Raw genomic sequence first — 19,771 nt, 5'->3', positions numbered from 1 at the left:
GATCCCATGACTGTGAGATCACGACCTGAGCCAAAACTGAGTCAGAAGCTTAACTGGCTGATGGGCGCCTGGGTGGCTCAGTCGGTTGAGCGTCTGACTTCAGCTCAGGTCATGATCTCACGGTTCATGGGTTCAAGCCCCGCGTCGGGCTCTGTGCTGACAGCTAGCTCAGAGCCTGGAGCCTGTTTCAGATTCTGTGTCTCCTTCTCTCTCTCTGACCCTCCCCTGCTCATGCTGCCTCTCTATCTCTCAGAAATAAATAAAACATTAAAAAAAAAGAAGCTTAGCTGGCTGAGCCCCCCAGGTGCCCTAAAAATGTTTCATATCCTAATTGTGGTGGTGGTTTCATGGTTGCATATGTTCACCGAAACTTACTAATTTTACGGTTAAAACTGGTGAACTTCATTGTTGGAAAATTAGCCTTCAAGAAAGCCAAAATAAAAGCAAAAACTACCAAAGCAAGCTGAGAACTCCAAGCAACATCCAACCTATCCTTCTCATCCCCACCACAGACCTGAGTCAACCATTATCCAGAACCCTACATTCATCATACCTTTACTTCCTTTTTTATACAGTTTTAGTCACCCAATATTTGAATTCCTTAAGACATCTGTTTTAAATTTTAGTTGTTTTTAACTCTGTAACAGCCGTATTAAACAGCATTTACTTTTCTGGGACTTTTTTTTTTCTTGTAGTTTTTAAAATATATTTTTTAAATCTTTTTTCTTTTATGTTTTATTTATTTCTAGGAGAGAGAGAGAGACAGCGTGAGCAGGGGAGGGTCAGAGAGAGAGGGAGTCACAGACTCTAAAACAGGCTCCAGGCTCTGAGCTGGCAGTCAGCACAGAGCCCGACGTGGGGCTCGAACCCACGAACCGCGAGATCATGACCTAAGCGAAAGTCGGACGCTTAACCGACTAAGCCACCCAGGCGCCCCTAAATATATTTTTTAATCTTTATGTTTTTGAGAGAGACAGGGACAGAGTGTGAGCAGAGAGAGAGAGGGAGACACAGAATCTGAAGCAGGCTCCAGGCTCTGAGCTAGCTGTCAGCACAGAGCCCGATGTGGGGCTCAAACCCACAAACCATGAGATCATGACCTGAGCCTATTTTTTTTTCCTTTTAAACTGATATTCCTAGAAATCTGCACTGCGGCATGTCACTGTGATTCAGTCTTTCTGACTGCTGAGAAATATTCCATCCTGTGACTGCCCTACATTCATCCATTTGCTGTAAAGGACACTGGAGTTGCTTCTAGGGTTTTCCTACTGAGGCTTCAGGACAGGTCTGCTGGGAACACTTTTGTGCATTCCTCCTGGGGCACACGTGCAGGATTTTCTTGGGGGTCTACACCCATGAGTGGAAGTGCTGGGTCACATGTGAATTCAGATTCAGGAGTCGTTTCTTTTTTGACCTCCCCCCTACCACTCTCCACTTTGCTCTGCCCCAGCCAGACTGACTTTCCTCTCCTTGAACAAGCCAAACCAATCCAGCCTCCAGACCTTTGCACTTGGTGTTCTCTCTACCTGGAGAGCTTTTCCTTCAGGGCTTCCCATGCTGCCCCTTACTTTCCCTTTAGGATTCCGTCAGACATTGTCTCCTCGGCCAGAACTTCCCTCTCCCTAGCCGCCTGCTTAAATCCATTTCTTTCATTCCCACCCCAGCCTCCCACGTTTCATTCTCCTCAGAGTACCTACCACCACAATCAGGCATGGCCTTTCTTTTTTGCTGTTGTTGATCTGTCATAGTCTTCCCTACTAGTTTCAAGCTCCAGGGGAGCTGGGACCATGTCTTGTTCATGGCTCCATCCCCTTGAACATACTGATACAGAGAAAGCACTCAATGTTTTTTTTTGTTTTTTTATTTTTTTGAGGTGGCTACCAATATGGCTCCTGACTTAGAGATGAGAAACCTGAGGCCCAGAGAGGTTAAGCCACGTGCCCAAGGATGAAGAGCCCGGAGGTAGCAGAGTGAGGATTTGAACCCAGGTCTGACCAGTTCCAGAGCCCATATTCTTTCCTGGAAGAGGCTGGCTTGTTCCCATGAGAACTTTCCTTTCCACTCCCCTGTTATCAGCTGGCCATTCAACGCCACCTGTGCGGCCACAGGTTGGAGAGAACCTTGGTCTTGCTGTTGGCTGTCATTTCTCGTGTGCGGCAGGTGGGGGCCATGACCTTGGACCATGAGAGAGGTGGCGTTCCACCACCTGTTCTGGGAATGGGGCCCAGTCTGCTCCTTACCCACCCCCACAATCTCCTTTCTGCCCTATATTAGAGCCCCAGGCTAAGCGTGTCTTTCCTATCATCTCAAAACTCATGATTTTCTGGCTGCTATCAGCAGAAATGTTGAGCTTTGGAATGGAATCAAACTTAAGTTGTTATCAAATTAAAATAGACTCTTATAGGGGCGCCTGGGTAGCTCAGTGGGTTGAGCGTCCAACTTCGGCTCAGGTCATGATCTTGCGGTTTGTGGATTAGAGCCCCGTGGCAGGCTCTGTGCTGACGGCTAGCTCAGAGCCTGGAGCCTGTTTCAGATTCTGTGTCTCCTTCTCTCTCTGCCCCTCCCCAGCTCACGCTCTGTCTCTTTCTCTCTCTAAAATAAATAAACATTAAAACAATGTTTTTAAGTAGACTGTTTTAGATACAGGCTACTAGATGTAAGCCTCATGGTAACCACAAAATAAAAGCCTATAGTATATACACAAAAGATATAGAGAAAGGAATGTAAGGATACTACTAAAAAAAAGTAATCAAACTACAAAGGAAAAGAGCAAGAGAAGAAGAAAGGAACAAGAGTCTACCAAAGCAGCTAGAAAACAATGAACAAAACCGCAGTAAGTATATCCCTATCAGTAACAGGAATGTAGATGTAAATAGACTAAATTCTCCAGTCAAAAGACATAGAGTAGATAAATGAATCAAAAAAATTTTAAAAAAGGATCTAACTCTGTGCTACCTGTAAGAGACACATTTTAGATAAAAGGGACACGTGCAGACTGAAAGTAGAGGGATGGAAGAAGATATTTTGTGCCGGTGGAAACCAAAAAAAGATGTAACAGCTATTTTTATATCAGAGGAAAAAAAAGACTTTAAGACAAAGACTGTAAGAACAGACAAAGACGGGCATGGAGTCTGCTTGGGATTCTCTCTTTTCCTCCCTCTCTCCCTCTCTACGCCCCACCCCCCACATGCATGCATTTGCTCTTACGCTCTCTTTCTCTCAAAATAAATAAGTAAACATTAAAAAGATTAACATTTTAAAAATAAATAAAAAATAAAAGACAAGAGAAAAGACCAGTGAAACAGCAGGGTCTTTGGAAAGATACACAAAGTTGACAAACATGTAGCTAGACTCATCAAGACAAGAAGAGGAAAGACTCAAATAAATAAATATTTTTAATATTTATATTAAATATATAAATATATATTATATATAAGAGACTACCATAAAACAATCATATGGACAATCCCTAGAAGAAAGGAATAAATTCATAAAAACATATAAACTACCAAGACTGAATCATGATAATATAAAAAAAACTGAACAAATCAATTACTAACAAGAAGATTGAACCAGTAATCAAAACCTCCCAACAAACAAAAATCCAGGACCAGATGATGTCATGGGTGAATTCTACTAAACACATAAAGAAGAAACAATACCAATCCTTCTCAAACTCTTCCAAAAAATAGAAGGCAGGGGTGGGAGGGAGGGACTTCCAAACACATTTTACAAGGCGAACATTACCCTGATACCAAAACCAGACAGGGGTGCCACAAAAAAGAAGATTACAGGTCAATATCCCCAATGAACATAGATGCAAAGATCCTCAACTAAATATTAGCAAATTGAATTTAATTTACACATTAATTAAATTACATTTAATACATTAAAAAGATCATACACCATGATCAAGTGGGATTTATTCCAGGGATGCAAGAATGGTCCAACATCCACAAATTGGTCATGAGATACACCACATTAATAAAATGAAGGATAAAAATTGATCCTTCCAAGAATATTGATCATCTCAGTAGATGCAGAAAAGGCAGTTGACAAAACTCAACATCCATTTATGGCAAAAACTCTCAACAAAGCTGGTACAGAGGGAACGTGTCACAACATAATAAAGGCCATATGTGACAAGCCCACAGCTAACTCAGTGATTATCGTACTCAATGGTAAAAAGCTGAAATTTTTCCTCTAAGATCAGGAATCAGACAAGGATGTCCACTCTTACCACCTTTATTCAACATTATATTGGAAGACTGCCAGAGAAATCAGGCAAGAAAAAGAAATAAAAGGCATCCAAATTGGAAAGGAAGAAGTAAAACTGTCACCATTTGCAGATAACATAATTATATAGAGACAACCTTAAAGACTCTATCAAAAAATGAATTTAATACAGTCACAGGATACAAAGTTTGCATACAAAAATCTGTTGCATTTCTTTATACTTATAACAAACTATCACGAGAAAAGTTTTTAAAAATCCTATTTAAAACTGAATCAAAAAGAATAAAATAGGGGTGCCTGGGAGGCTCAGTTGATTAAGTGTCTGACTTTAGCTTAGGTCATGATCTCATGGTTCATGGGTTCGAGCCCCGCATCAGGCTCTGTGCTGACAGCTCAGAGCCTGGAGCCTGCTTTGGATTCTGTGTCTCCCTCTCTCTCTGCCCCTCCCCTGCTTGTTCTCTGTCGCTTTCTGTCTCTCAAAAATAAATAAATGTTAAAAAAAAGAATAAAATACCTAAGAATAAATTTAACCAAGGAGGTGAAAGACATGTATATTGAAAACTATAAGAAATTAATGAAAGAAATTGAAGAAAACAAAAAAGTAGGAAGATGTTGCATGTTCATAGATGGGAATAATAAACTTAAAACATCCATCCTACCTAAAGCAATGTACAGGTTCAACGCAATCCCTATAAAATTCCAGTGACATTTTTTTTTTTTACAGAAATAGAACAAACAATCCTAAAATTTGTATGCAACCACAAAAGACTCAAATAGCTAAAGCATTCTTGAGAAAGAACAAACCTGAAGACATCATGCTCCCTGATTTCAAACTGTATTACAGGGCTGTAGTAACGAAAACAGTATGGATTTGACATAAAAACAGACACGCAGATCAATGGAACAGAATGGAGAGCCCAGAAATAAGTCCATGTATATACAGTCAATTAATTTATGACACAGAAGCCAAGACTATACAATAGGGAAAGGGCGGTCTCTTCAATAAATAGCGCTGGGAAAATTGGACAGTCACACACACAAAAGAATGAAAGTGGACCCCTATCTTACACCAGACAGAAATTAACTCGCAGTGGGTTAAAGACTTGAATGTAAGACCTGAGATCATAAAAGTTCTAGAAGATAACATATGCAGTAAGCATCTTGACTAGGTCTTGGTGGTGATTTTTTGAATCTGACACCAAAAACAAAAGCATTAACAAAGCAGAAATAAACCAGTACGACTACATTGGCATCTGAAGTCCTCCTGTGAGCTCTTCTAATGCCTTAGCTTCAGTTCTCTCTCAATCTCTCTTCATTCAGCAAATATATATTGTATACTCAATAAGCCATGCCCTGTTCTAAGTGTCACACTATTCTCTCTCAAAAATAAATAAATGGATGTTTAAAAATGACAATCAAAAAGTTGGCTCAGATGTGGAATAACAGGAACTGTCATTTCCTGTTAATGAGAATATCCACTCCTTTTTTAAAAAAAAAATTTTAATGTTTTATTTATTTCTGAGAGAGAGAGAGACAGCATGAGCAGGGGAGGGTCAGAGAGAGAGGGAGACACAGGATCTGAAGCAGGCTCCAGGCTCTGAGCTGGCTGTCAGCACAGAGCCCGATGCGGGGCTCAAACCCACGAACTGTGAGACCATGACCTGAGCCAAAGTCGGACGCTCAACCGACTGAGCCACCCAAGCACCCCGAGAATATCCACTCCTTGTGGTTACATAGAATAGCTGGACCATTACATACCCTATGTTTCACTAACTCTTATCCAAGGCATAGAGCAGATAAATGTGAACCACTTCCATAAAAGCAAAGAATGAGTAACACTCAAATATCCATTAATAAATTGGATAGATTTTGAATTTTTTAAATTTAGAATATATGAAGGATGGGTTACTAAATAGTAAAAATAAATCAATTGCATGCATTCACATAGATGAATTTCAGGAACAATATTGAACACAAAATAAAAATGACATCACTAATGAATGATCATTATATGATTCTACTCACATAGAGGGCCAAACGGGAAACCAGTATATTTTTTAGGAATACATATGTATGTGAACATCTCATGAAAGCGAGGGAATGTCATACAGCTGAGATACACAGAGGAATTATAATGTTCTATTTCTGAGGCCAGGTGCTGAGAATAAAGGTGTTTGTTTTACTATTATTCTACACACACATGCATGCACAGGAAGTAGGCTTCATTTATTTTTGTTGATCTGTCATAGTCTCCACTACTAGATTCAAGTTCCAGGGGAGCTGGGACATGTCTTGTTCATGGCTCCATCCCCTTGAACATCCTAATAATAGAGAAAGCGCTCAAAGTGGTTTTTTTTTGTTTTTGTTTTTGTTTTTGAGGTGGCTACCAATATGGCTCCTGACTTAGAGATGAGAAACCTGAGGCCCAGAGAGGTTAAGCCACATTCCCAAGCATGAAGAGCCTGGAGGTGGCAGAGCGAGGATTTGAACCCAGGTCTGACCAGTTCCAGAGCCTCCTGGAAGAGGCTGGCTTGTTCCCATGAGAACTTTCCTTTCCCCTCCCCTGTTATCAGCTGGCCATTCAACGCCACCTGTGCGGCCACAGGTTGGAGAGAACCTTGGTCTTGCTGTTGGCTGTCATTTCTCGTGTGCGGCAGGTGGGGACCATGGCCTTGGAGCATGAGAGAGGTGGCATTCCACCACCTGTTCTGGGAATGGGGCCCAGTCAGCTCCTTACCCACCCCCGCAGTCTCCTTTCTGCCCTATATTAGAGCCCCAGGCTATGCGTGTCTTTCCTATCACCTCAAAACTCATGATGCTCCGGCTGCTGAATTCCCTCCTACTTGTGGCCCTTGGTAAGAGCCCTGCCTGTGCTGCACTGGGCCACGAGCCCTTGAAATATGTCACCCACCTTGGGTACCGCGAACCCACACCTGGTTCCATAGGAGGGGGAGGTGTCTCTGCTTGTACTTGGGTATGATTGTAAGGATTTCAGGTTTGGTGCTGGGGCAGGAGAATGGGGTAGGGAGGAGCCATGGAGAGACCAGCTCAGGAGAGAGACTGAGGTACCCAAAGCACTGTGGTGGGACTCCTCAATGGGGGCAGTAATAGAAGTCTAGACATAAAGAGTTGGACTCTTCAGTGGCTAGACTGCTTGGGTTGGAATTTCTGTTCCTCTACTTATCCCTCCAATTCTCTCCCTCCCCCAACCCTACTCCATATCCTGGGCTCTAGTCTTTTCCTAGTCTCTCTGCCATATTATATTCCAGCTCAGGGCCACCTCCTCCAAGCTGCCTCCCTTGACTGACAATAACAGTAATAGATAATGTTTATTGAGCGGTTACTATATATCAGGGAGAATACTAAGGATTTTTTTTCTCGTATTATCTCTCGTAAGCCTTACAACAAGCTTATGTGATCAGTACTGTTATTATCCCCATTTTACAGATGGATCCTCAGAGACATAAAAAGACTTTTCATGACAATAAGCTGTCATTTCTCGAAGGCTCATTGGGCACCGGGCATTGTTCTAAGTGCATCAGCCCCTTCAATCTTGCCATGGAAGGAGGTCACATCTCCATTCCTAGAATCCTGGGACTCTGAAAACCCCTGTTCTAGGCCAGATGTTCACTGTTCATAGGTGGCTACGGAGGTCCAGAGAGGGCAAAGTGCTTGCACTGGGTCACACAGCCAGCTTGTGGTGCATCTGGAATTGCGAACCAGGCCCCTTCTTTGCTTTTGGGGACTCTGGCTCACTGACATCTGCACTCTCCTTTCCAGCCTCGGGCTGTGGCCGGCCTTCCTACCAGCCCTCCTCCCGTGTCGTCAATGGTGAGGATGCAGTCCCCTACAGCTGGCCCTGGCAGGTAAGACCAATATCAGCTGCGCTTTTTCTCCCCGTGGACTCTGCACTCCTTTCTGGTTGCAAGGCATCCGGTCTCGACCCCACTGCTTTGCTTCTAGTAACCTCTTCAACTTCCGAAGGCCAGGAGACTCTTACTTAGACAGTCTACTTTGCATGAAGTCCTGCCCATTCAACCCGGGACCCTCCCTGGGCTGTTTGCATGTTAAAAGTGGAATCTGGAGAGAAGGAAATGTTTGACCCGAGGGTTGGTGCACTAATGGTGGAATGTCAGGCACAGTGTTTAGGGACGGAGGTTTTAGGGTACTCATTACTAGACTCTTCGAATTATACAGCCGGGCTATAAGATCGAGGGCACTAGAGGAATGAAGGGCTTTCTAGAGGTCAGGGAAGCACAGAGGACTAGACCTGCTGCAGTCACACAGTAGCCACTAGCCACATGTGTTTATTTAATTTTCAATTAATTACAATTAAATAATGTTAAAATTCAGTTGCTCAATTCTAGCCACATTCAAATTCTTAATAGCCACGTACGGCTAGTGGCTACCCCATTGGACAGCCAAGACACAGAACATTTCCATCATCACAGAAAGTTCTCTTGGATGGCATTGGTCTACAGCAGGGGTCAGCTAACTTGTTCGGCAAAGGACCAGAGAGTAAAATATTTTAGATTTTGTCAGCCATGTGGTTTCTATTGTGATGGTTTAGCTCTGCCATTGTAGTATGAAAGCAGCCATAGATGATACAGTCATGTGAGTTGAACACTGCACATTTCTAGAGGATGCCGTTCTGCATGAATGATGCCCTAGACTTGTACAGTGCACAACCTATACCGTCATGGGTGTCAGCCCTCCCTGTGGGGCCCAGACCACTTAGGCTCCTCCCTCCTTGCCACCAGGTCTCCCTGCAGTACAAGAAGGACGGAGCCTTCCACCACACGTGTGGCGGCAGCCTTATTGCTGCCGACTGGGTCATGACTGCGGGCCACTGCATCTCGTAAGTGTTTTTACTTGCCCCTGTCCCTGCATGTGAGAACCAGGCAGACAGGGGCAGTGGGTAGCTAAGGGAGGGGAGGGAGGGTCCAGGGCCCAGACTGACCTGATCTCCTCCACCGGCAGGAGCTCCTTGACGTACCAGGTCGTGTTGGGCGAATATAACCGAGCGGAGGAAGAGGGCTCCGAACAGGTGATCCCCATCAGTGCCGGGGACCTCTTCGTGCACCCGCTCTGGAACCCCAACTGCGTAGCCTGTGGGTGAGTGGACTCTCAGGTTACTGGTCTCTCTGTGACCCAAAGATGAGTGTGAAGGGACCCGCAGTGACAGTGGGGCTGGGTCTAGCAGCCCGGGCCCACGTCCCGCACGCTGAGGGTCAGAGCCACGAGAGGGTCTAAGGACCATCTACACGAAACTCCTCTCTCTGTGGAAGAACAGCAGGGCTCAGGGAGGGCCATGAACTCCCCCAAGGCCACTTGGCTAGTTGGCTTGAACCCAGAAGTCCTCTGGCGCCCCCTCATCCAAATCCAAAGCGTCCTCCATTCAACAGACATTTGTCCAGTGCATCCTGGGTTCCCAGCACTGTAGGCAAAAGAAAGGGCACTGGACCCAAAGTCAGGCTCCAGCACTAAGTTGCTGTGTGGCTTGGACAAGTCACTGCCCTTCTCTGGGCCTCAATTATACCATATGTCAAGGGTGGCCTTCTGGGCTTCCTGGGTGGTTTGAGGGACAGGGAGGCAATCACCATGTGAGAACACGAAAGCAGGGCTTCCTAAGGCCCTCAAGCATGTACAAAATCATGTGTCTGGGTGGCTCAGCATTTTTCTGGTGAGGGTTAAAGAAGGGCACAGGACCCCTGAAAGTGCAGTGCAGGAGAGAGGGGGTCATGATGATCATGACCTTGACCCACCCTCACGGGACTCCTGCAATACGTGGAAAGGAAAGGGGGCCCAGGTGCAATGATTTGAGTGACAAGTAAGCAGATGAAGACCAAAAGCCCGGGTTCTTGAAGGGTGGTCCCGGGGCCATCAGCATCACCTGGGAACTTGTTGGAACTGTGAGGTGAACCCGGAGCTGAACTCTCTGCAGCAAAGGTGGAGAGGTGGGGCTTGGTCTGGCTGGAGGGCCAGGCTGCCCTGACGCTTTCCTCCTCCCCAGCAATGACATCGCTCTCATCAAGCTGTCGCGCAGCGCCCAGCTGGGAGACTCTGTCCAGCTTGCCTGCCTCCCTCCTGCTGGTGACATCCTGCCCAACGGGGCGCCCTGCTACATCAGTGGCTGGGGCCGGCTCTACAGTGCGTGCTGACCCCTCCTGCCGGCCACAGGGACTGGGGGCGGGGGAGGGGGAAGGCTACAGGACACGTCCTTGCACTTGCCCCCCGTTCCTCCTCCAGGGGCACCTCTCCCCCCTCCTCCCAAACACAAATGTGTTCAACTGAGCGTTTTTCAGTATCTCCTGTGCGCCGGTGCTGGGGATGCTATGGTGGACAAAACAGGCAGGACCCTCTCTGGTGGGAGGAGAGCCCCCATCAGACTAGAAGAGCTGCCTCCCTCAACACCCGCCCCCCCCCGCCCCACCCCAGAGGCTCCCAGCCCTGACTCCCAGGCCCCGGCCCGGCCCTGCACCCCCATGCCACCCCACTCAGTGCCCTCTCTCCCGCAGCTGGCGGGCCCCTCCCAGACAAGCTGCAGCAGGCGCTGCTGCCCGTGGTCGACTACGACCACTGCTCCAAGTTGGACTGGTGGGGCATCTCTGTGAAGAAGACCATGGTGTGCGCCGGTGGGGACATCCGCTCGGGGTGCAACGTGAGTCGGCTCTAAGTGCAGGGCCCCGGGGTACCTCTGCCATCTGCCTAGGAAGCAGAGGAGAAATCCTTCCTGCTTTCCCCATCAGCCTCTGGGCCAGGCAGAACTTGGAGGAAGTCAGTGTAGCCAGACACACCGCCCGGGGCCTCTGGCTTCTGGCTGCCTTGACCGGGGGCAAATCACTTGACCTGGTCCTCAGGCTTCCCCATCAGCACAGCAAGGGATACTGACACCATGATCTAATAAAACAGTACTATCATTGTATTATATGTGAGGATGAATAGTGTTATATTTTTTAAATTTTTTTTAATGTTTTATTTATCTCTAGGAGAGAGAGAGAGAGACAGCGTGAGCAGGGGAGGGTCAGAGAGAGAGGGAGTCACAGACTCTGAAACAGGCTCCACGCTCTGAGCTGGCAGTCAGCACAGAGCCCGACGCGGGGCTCGGACCCACGAACCGCGAGATCATGACCTAAGCGAAAGTCGGACGCTTAACCGACTAAGCCACCCAGGTGCCCCTGAATAGTGTTATAATAGCTACTGTGGTAATAATATGGGAGCTACTACCCTTTATTGATTGCTCTCTCTCTGCTAGATGTTGTGCTAAGATCATATATTTATTATCTCACTTAATTCTTACAAGACCCAGCAGGACAGATGTTAGTCCTCATCTCAAGCAGGCCAGCTGGGGCTTAGAGAGGTCAAGTAAAACACAGGGGTTTCTCAGAATCCGCACAGTGAGAACCAGTTCCTTCAATCTCACACATGGTGGCTCAGCTCCCCACTGCTCTCTGACAATTGCAGGGTGACTCTGGAGGGCCCCTTAACTGCCCCACCGCAGATGGCTCCTGGCAGGTCCACGGTGTGACCAGCTTCGTTTCTGCCTTCGGCTGCAACACCCTCAAGAAGCCCACGGTGTTCACCCGAGTCTCGGCCTTCAATGACTGGATCGAGGAGGTGAGTGGGACAGGGCGAGCAGGAGGGCCCCCAGCTGGCTCTTCGGGAAGCTTGAGAGGGGCTGGGCGAGGACAGCAGGTCCTGAGGAAGGGCTGAAAAAGGATCCCAGAAGATCAGGAGTGGAGGGGCCCTGGGGAACATTCCAGAGGGCTTTGAGGATGTTTTCTGCTATGGTGTGGCCCCCAAGAACCTCAGTGGCTTCTGAGTGGAACTTTGAACTACAGCTGAACTTCCTTATCACAAGTGTTCGTGAAATGTCTTCTTTGATCCAGGTCTTTTCTTGTCCCAAAAGATAGAGTGATGTGTCAAAGGGCTGCTTGTGATGAAGAGATGATTAAATGAACAATCATCATGAAATGTGGGGAAAGCGTGACTGGGATGCTCAGGCCCCAGTGGAAGTCCAAACTTCATCTGGGAATGAGTGGTCAGGGAGGGCTAATGTTGTTCATGACAACAGTAATAGTCACCATCCTTAGTTAATAGTTTCATCAACTCCCGCTCTATGAGATGAGTACTGGGATTACTCCCTTTATACAGATGAAAAAACTGAGGCTCAGAGAGGTCAAGTCACTCTCCCAGGGTCACACAGCTGACGAGTGGCATGGCTGGAAATTGAACCCAGTTCCATATGGCTTCAGAATCTGTGCTCCTAACTAGACTGTTCTGAATCTCCTCCTTTTTTCTATGGCTTTTTTTCTAGGTCATGTCAAGCCACTAGAAGTGAGGCCTTGGTGGCAGTGCACATTCTTTGTAAAAAATAAAGATCTCTCAGAAAACCCCAACGTGAGTCTTTCTTCGTTCTTTGACTCATCTGTTCCCTTCTAGGCTGTCCCTAAAATCTTCGATCTGTCATGCAGAGGCAAGACCAGATTCAACCCTCACATAGGAGAATGAGGAAAAAGATGAGGCCCAGAGAGAAGAAAGGAGTTGCTGGCGAGTGACCAGCCTCTCAGTTTGCCTGGACTGAGGGGGTTCCCAGGGCACAGAACTTTCAGTGGTAAAAGGAGGAGAGTCCCGAGAAGTTGGTCACCCTATACAGCCACACACAACCACGGGCTTTTCGATGCAGCATCAAAACATGGTAGAATTTGCAGAAAAACTGACCTTGCCAGCCCCTTGGGAGGCTCAGGGTGGAGTGGCAAGGGCCACGTGTTTTCTGCTTCCATTGATGGCCTAGGGAAGGAGGGCTATGGTCCCTCATTCATTCATTCGTTCAACAAGCATTCGTTCCTTGTTCCTGAGGAGGGCTCAGAGGGGGAAGACGAATACGGTTCCTGCCCTGAAACGGCTCATTATTTAGATAGAAATGAGCATGTCAGAATCATTCATTAAACATTTGCTGGGCACCTTCTTTGCAGCAAGGGCGGAGCCAGGAATGCAGATGGGAGGAAAACAACTTTGGGTGCCCTTTCTGCAGGGGGAGCAGAAGCACGCACAATGTCACAAGGGGGGTGGGGGTCCAGGGCACCATTGTTGGGTCCAAAAGCTGCTGCCCTGCAGCCCAGAGCGACATACAGACAACTGAATTCCTGGGGTGCTGGGGGGCTCAGTCGGTCAAGCGTCCAACTTTGGCTTAGGTCATGATCTCACGGTTTCTGGGTTTGAGCCCCACACCGGGCTCTCTGCTGTCAGTGTGGAGCCTGCTTGGGATTCTTTCTCTCTTCCTCTGTCTCTGTCCCTTCCTTGCTCTCTCTCAAAATAAGTAAATAAGCTTTCAGAAAAAACAAACAAATAAACAACCCCAGCTGAATTCCTTTATGTTCTTCCCGAATGCCACGAAAACAAACATGAACCCAGCAAGGACACACATTTATAATTTTTAATATTACTTTTTGTGTCCTTTAATGTTACTAATTGTTCCCTGAGTACTCAGAGATCATCATCCTGGCTGTGATAATTTGTCCACTTAAGAGCACTGTTTTTCCTTTGGGGGACATGGTGGGATAGTTCTTGCCTGCCCCTGTGAAGGTGGGTTTGGCCATGTGGCTTGCTCTGGCCTAGGTGAAGATTTGAGAGGTGGGACGATTTGCTGGGCTCCCTTTCCGTCTGTCCGGGCAGCTGGTGGCTACATGTCAGCCTGGTCCCAGACTGGACAAAGCCTCCAGTGACCCCTGATGGACATGTAGCACAAGCAGGAAATAAATTCTGTTGTTACAGGCCACTAAGATTTGGGGTGTTTGTTACAGTGGGATTGACCTAACCTATCTTCACTGATGAAATGAATTGGGTGTTTATCCTTCCACCCCATGCTGCTATATATATTTTTATCACCTATATAATATCCATAAACAATGTATTGCATTGTTTTGGTTTTTAAAAATATACGCAGGGCTCCATGCTGTATGTGTTATTCCGCAACTTGGTTCTTTCACCCAACACTATTTCTTTCTAATTTAAATCCAGATTAGTTAACATATACTGTAATAATTGTTTCAAGAGTAGAATTTAATGATTTATCACTTACATATAACACCCAGTGCTCATCCCAACAAGGGCCCTCCTTAACGTCCATCACCCATTTAGCACCCCCAACATTGTTTATTTTTAAAAAAAAATTTTTTTAATGTTTTATTTATTTCTGAGAGGGAGAGAAAGAGAGAGAGAGAGAGAGACAGCGTGAGCAGGAGAGGGTCAGAGAGAGAGGGAGACACAGAATCTGAAGCAGGCTCCAGGCTCTGAGCGGTCAGCACAGAGCCTGACGCGGGGCTCGAACCCACGAACCATGAGATCATGACCTGAGCCGAAGTCGGACGCTTAACTGACTGAGCCACCCAGGTGCCCCCCAACATTGTTTCTTGAGGTCTGTCCATGCTGATTTACATATTTCTAGTGCAGTGCTGCTGGTTTTGAAGAGCATTCTACTGCACGGTACTATTATCCTTCTCCCCACCTCCCCCCCCCCCCATGGATGGACATTTACAGCAGGGCCGATTTTTATCATTACAAATAGTGCTTCAACGATCGTCCTTGGACTAATCTCCAGGTGCAAATGTGCAAAAGTTTCTCTAGGGTATATTCCAGGAAATGGGATTACTGGGTGGGAGGGTGTGCTCATTTTCAACTTTACCAATTGCCAAGTTCCTCTCCAAAGTGATGGTATCAACAGTACTTCTTTTTTTTTTTTTTTAAATATTTTATTTATTTCTAGGAGAGAGAGATAGCGTGAGCAGGGGAGGGTCAGAGAGAGAGGGAGATACAGACTCTGAAACAGGCTCCAGGCTCTGAGCTGGCAGTCAGCACAGAGCCCGATGCGGGGCTCGAACCCACGAACCGCGAGATCATGACCTAAGCGAAAGTCGGACGCTTAACCGACTAAGCCACCCAGGCGCTCCTATCAACAGTACTTCTTAAGATTTTCTTTCTTGTTTTTTCTTTTCCCATCCACTGTCCCCACACATTACAACTGCCCCCCCGCTTTTCTCCATAACCACTCTTGGACCCTCAGTCCCCACCCACAGAAACTCTCCTCCTCCAGCCCTTACCTTCCCCCCACCCCCTGCTTCAGCTCCTAAACAAAAGCCTAAGAACTGATCTGGCGTGAGGGCAAGGGAGGAACTGAGTCAAACAGAGACGAGACCTCAGCATCACAGGGGTGTGGGGGGAGGAGGAGAGAAATTCTGGAACCAGCATATGGTGATCATTTGTGTTGAGTCAGACAGATGGTGGCAGGTGACATATGTCATAGTCAGGTGCTGTCAAGGCACAGCAGGGTTGCAAAAGCTGAGTATCTACTTCTTCCCAGTGGGTCACGGAAGGACTATCGGACAATTTCCCAAAAATAGTTTTAGGACAAAGGGCATTCAGACCTGGAAAATTCCACCCTATGGCTGGACAGTAGGCCGTCACAGGCCCTCCAGCCACCTTCAGGAGGGGGCTGAGAACTGCTGACCTCCTTCTCCTGTGGGAGCAACAGGGAGTTAGGAAATCTTGCCTACAAGTCCCAACAATTTGATCAACAATTTAATGTTCTTTTTTAAATCTCCAAGTCTTGTCAATTCAAATCCTTTAAAAACCAGATAGTCAATACTTTTTTAAATGTATATTTATTGATTTTGAAAGAGAGAAAGAGAACAAGTGAGCCAGGGAGGGGCAGATAGAGAGAGGGAGGGAGAGAATGCCAAGCAGCTGACAGCACGGAGCCTGATGCAGGGCTTGGACACACAAACTGTAAGATCATGACCTGAGCCAAAATCAGGGGTAGGGCGCTGGACCGACTGAGCCACTCTAGGCACCCCACTAATTTATTTATTTTTTGCATAACGATTAGAGTGTCAATGCGATTCTAATTTTTTTTTCTAAATCACGAGGAAAACCTACTTTTTGAAAAAAAGACAGTGTCAATACTTTAATTCCCTTGGAAAATACAAAGGATCAGTGCTCCGTTACCTTCTCTTCAATCAAAATGTGTTAACGATTTTGTTCTCACTCAAAACTCATTCAAATGTCAATACTTTTTTTTCTTTTTTTAATGTTTTATTTATTTCTGAGAGAGAGAGAGAGAGCATGAACAGGGGAGAGTCAGAGAGAGAGGGAGACACAGAATCTGAAACAGGCTCCAGGCTCTGAGCTAGCTGTTAGCACAGAGCCCGATGCGGGGCTCAAACCCATGAACCGTGAGATCATGACCTGAGCCGAAGTCAGACGCTTAACTGACTGAGCCACCCAGGCGCTCCTACTTTTTTTTTTCTTAAAAGAGTCAGCAATGCCATTGTCTTTTCCTTTTTCATAACATTAATATTGGTCACATGTTAGGAACTTCCACTTTGGGAGACTTTAAAAAACCATTCACATTCTCACACCCCTTACACGGCTACGGCTGTCATTTTGGTAGGCTTCCTTCCACTTCTTTTTCTTTACATTCATTAAACCTGTCAACAGTTGGAGTCAGTGAGCACAGGTTGGGCACCTATGGGTGGCAGGCATGGGCAGAAGAAAATGACCCAAACTTGGGCCAGGCCCTTGAGGTGCCCCGAGTGTGGCTGGGAGTCCCCAAGCAGGGATGGAGCCTTCACGGAGTGCTCCAATGGAGGCTCAGAGTGATGCGGAGCCCAGGGAGCTGGAGTCCCCTTGGGATGGAAAGACTGGGGCTCTGGAGGGCCCTCACATCCAGGACTGAGACATCAAGAGATTCCTGTCAAATGTGAATCTGTCTAGCTTTCTTTTGTCAATTAACACCGAACACATAGTGCTGAGAAACGTTGCTGTTTGAGGTCAGGTCAGTGAGATGAAGAATTCTGCTCTTGTCTAGTGGGTCAGAGCCAGATTTGACACAGAGAAGCAGCCCGGATTACCTCCCCAGGTGCAGAGCTTCAGATAAGAGGTTTCTGGACACAACGGTCCACACTTAACTTTGTGGTGTCCAAGGAAACAGGACTATGAGTCTACTTCTGGTCTCAAGCTAGATGTTAACCCCTTTCTACAAGGCCAGGTTTGCCTTGAGCCTGTCCACATGGCTTCATGTCAGTTTCTCCTAAATGCCAAGCTTCCCCCCAAATCCTACAATAATAATCCTGTTTCTTCCTTTCTTTCATGAGACACCCCATGGTTTCTCTGCGTGCTTGCGGCATCAAGTCAATAAACCTAACTCTGTTAAACTATACCTGTGTCCCTGGTGGTCTTTACCAGACTGGCTTTATCATAAAATTCAAGCCTTCTCTGTTCATTCATTCACTCACTGATTCCTTCAACAAATGTTTACCCAGCCTACGTTCAGCTTTAGGTGCTGGAGACATGGTGACAGGACAGTCAAGGTCTTTGGCCTTGTGCCCACTGCTTCTAATAGATGAAATAGAAAATAAACAGATAATGGGGCGGCTGGGAGGCTCAGTTGGTTGAGGGTCCGAATTCAGCTCAGGTCATGATCTCACAGTTCGTGGGTTCGAGCCCCGTGTCGGGCTTTATGCTGACAGTTAAGAGCTTGGAGCCTGCTTTGGATTCTGTGTCTCCCTTTCTCTCTGCCCCTCCCCTGCTTGTGCATGCTCGCTTGCTCTCTCTCTCTCTCTCAAAAATAAACATTAAAAAAAAAAAAAAAAGCTTACAGGGTGCCTGGGTGGCTCAGTTGGTTAAGTGTCCGACTTTGGCTTAGGTCATGATCTTGCGGTTCTGGGTTCGAGCCCCACATCGGGCTCGGTGCCGACAGCTAGTTCAGAGCCTGGAACCTGTTTCAGATTCTGTGTCTCCCTCTCTCTCTGACCCTCCCCTGCTCATGCTGTCTCTCTCTCTCTCTCAGAAATAAATAAAAAACATTAAAAAAAAAAGAAAAGAAACAGATAATAACAATACAGATTAATAGGCTATGAAGGGAGTGCATGGTGCCTTTAGAAGAGAGTGGACAGCAAAGGCTGCTCTCGAGGGGCTACGTTTGAACTGGATCCTTGAGGAACAGATGTCAGGAAAGAGCACCACAAGCAGAGATTGCCAAAGAGGTGAAGATGAGCTTCTGGGGTTTGCAAAATAACTAGAAGGCCACTGTGCCTGGAGCAGTGAGTGAACAGGAGGGTGGGGAAAGGTGAGGAATGTGGGGCAAAGTGCAAAGCTTACATTTTATCCTGAGCGATACAATAATCTTACCCAGAGCCACAATATATATATACTTTCTATATAAATTTATAAACCTTTAAAATCGGAGCTGCTCTGGGACTTAAGCCATCTCCTACCCCAACCCAACCCCAGCAGTTTTCTGAAGCATTCCCCAGGAACCTAAAGATGGGATGGGGTGGGGTGTACAATTGGAAGTCTTTAATGTAGTCCAACCCCCTCATTTTACAGATGGGGAAACCAAGGCTGAGAGGGAGTGAAGGGTGGAAACTACGCTTTAGGGCTGAGTGAGGTCAGGGCCCACAGTCACTAGCCGAGGTAGGGGTGGGGCCGTAGCAAGGAGCCTCGTTATCCAACCACCAGCTGGAGAACCTGGCAATCTAGAGGTTTACTAACCAGCAGTGGCAGTATAGACAAAAGGCACATCTCTTCTCCAGTGACACTGGCTGGGAGTGGGGTGGGGTGGGGTATATGGGAGGTCAGGGAGGGGGACGGGCAGGGTTGGGTGGTGGTGATAATCCAGCAGGGGTCTTTGGAGAGACCCTCTTAATTCCTTAGCCTGCCCCATTTTGATAGAGCAAATGGGAGGAGAGCAGGCTGGGCCACCTGAGTGCCGGTCACTAACCCCTAAGTTCCTTGGCCAAGTCCCTTCCACTTCAGGGTTAACCATGATGTGGAAGGATTGCCTTAGCATTTGCACTTCCTCTTATATGCTGTGCTATTTTAAAATGTGTGCCCCCCGACTCAAATCCAGGCTAACCCCAGACTCAAATTAGCTAAGTGTGACTTCAAAATTTCAGTTCTTAACCATCAGCAATTGGAAAGTCTTAGGGGGAAGAGGGACACAGGCTGAGATTGAGCCTTCTACACACGGGATCTTCCCCTGGACAGACGGACAAACCCACGTGGCACGTGGCCACTTCTGTCTGGGTACATTGACGCAGGGGCACTTAACAGACTATGCCCACTGACTCACGTGGACTGATTCCACGGGGCGCCACACAGGATCACGGTTTCCAAACAGCAGCCACCCAGCCCTCTATTTTGGTTTTTTTCCCCTGGGTGGTGCAAAGAGTCAAGGGTGTAACCTCAGGGTGGGGCGCTGAGTCAGCTGCGGGCGGGCTCCTGGAGTGTCTCAATTCCCGTTTCAACTTCTTTTCGTTTTGCAGCTGGCCAAAGCGGGGCTCAGAGAATCAGAGAACTTCCCCGAAGCCGAGAAGCTGCCTCCTCGGTACCCATAGCTCCGCACGGTAGGAAGGCCTGAGGATGGAGGAAGGCCCAAGAACCACTACGGGTTAAAACCATGGAGCTACGGAGCACCACCGAGGCCTAGAGAGACCCTCCTACCCTATTGCTACCCCCTACACTTCCAACTTCCGGC

At 47.1% G+C, this 19,771-nt stretch overlaps 1 protein-coding gene across 1 annotated transcript; it reads left to right on the top strand.

Annotated features, from left to right (window-relative positions):
* The first annotated feature begins 7,048 nt into the window (after window positions 1–7,048).
* Window positions 7,049–12,571, top strand: LOC120221391 (proproteinase E). Its single transcript, XM_039218774.1, has 8 exons — window positions 7,049–7,091; window positions 8,017–8,102; window positions 8,997–9,094; window positions 9,217–9,351; window positions 10,250–10,386; window positions 10,755–10,897; window positions 11,701–11,853; window positions 12,554–12,571. The coding sequence occupies exons 1-8, from the start codon at window positions 7,049–7,051 to the stop codon at window positions 12,569–12,571; spliced, it is 813 nt and encodes a 270-aa protein (XP_039074705.1).
* The last annotated feature ends 7,200 nt before the right edge of the window (window positions 12,572–19,771 follow it).

Source organism: Hyaena hyaena, unplaced genomic scaffold (assembly GCF_003009895.1).
Source record: "Hyaena hyaena isolate Hyena2069 unplaced genomic scaffold, ASM300989v1 scaffold_780, whole genome shotgun sequence".
NCBI lineage: Eukaryota > Metazoa > Chordata > Mammalia > Carnivora > Hyaenidae > Hyaena > Hyaena hyaena.
This window is presented reverse-complemented; position numbering and strand designations above follow the sequence as displayed.

Bases quoted from the DNA above. Each gene is read 5' to 3' on its own strand.
- LOC120221391 (XM_039218774.1), top strand. From the start codon at position 7,049: ATGATGCTCCGGCTGCTGAATTCCCTCCTACTTGTGGCCCTTG. The intron at 9,352-10,249 runs GTGAGTGGACTC...CCTCCTCCCCAG, and splicing joins CCCAACTGCGTAGCCTGTGG to CAATGACATCGCTCTCATCA. The intron at 10,387-10,754 runs GTGCGTGCTGAC...TCTCTCCCGCAG, and splicing joins TGGCTGGGGCCGGCTCTACA to CTGGCGGGCCCCTCCCAGAC.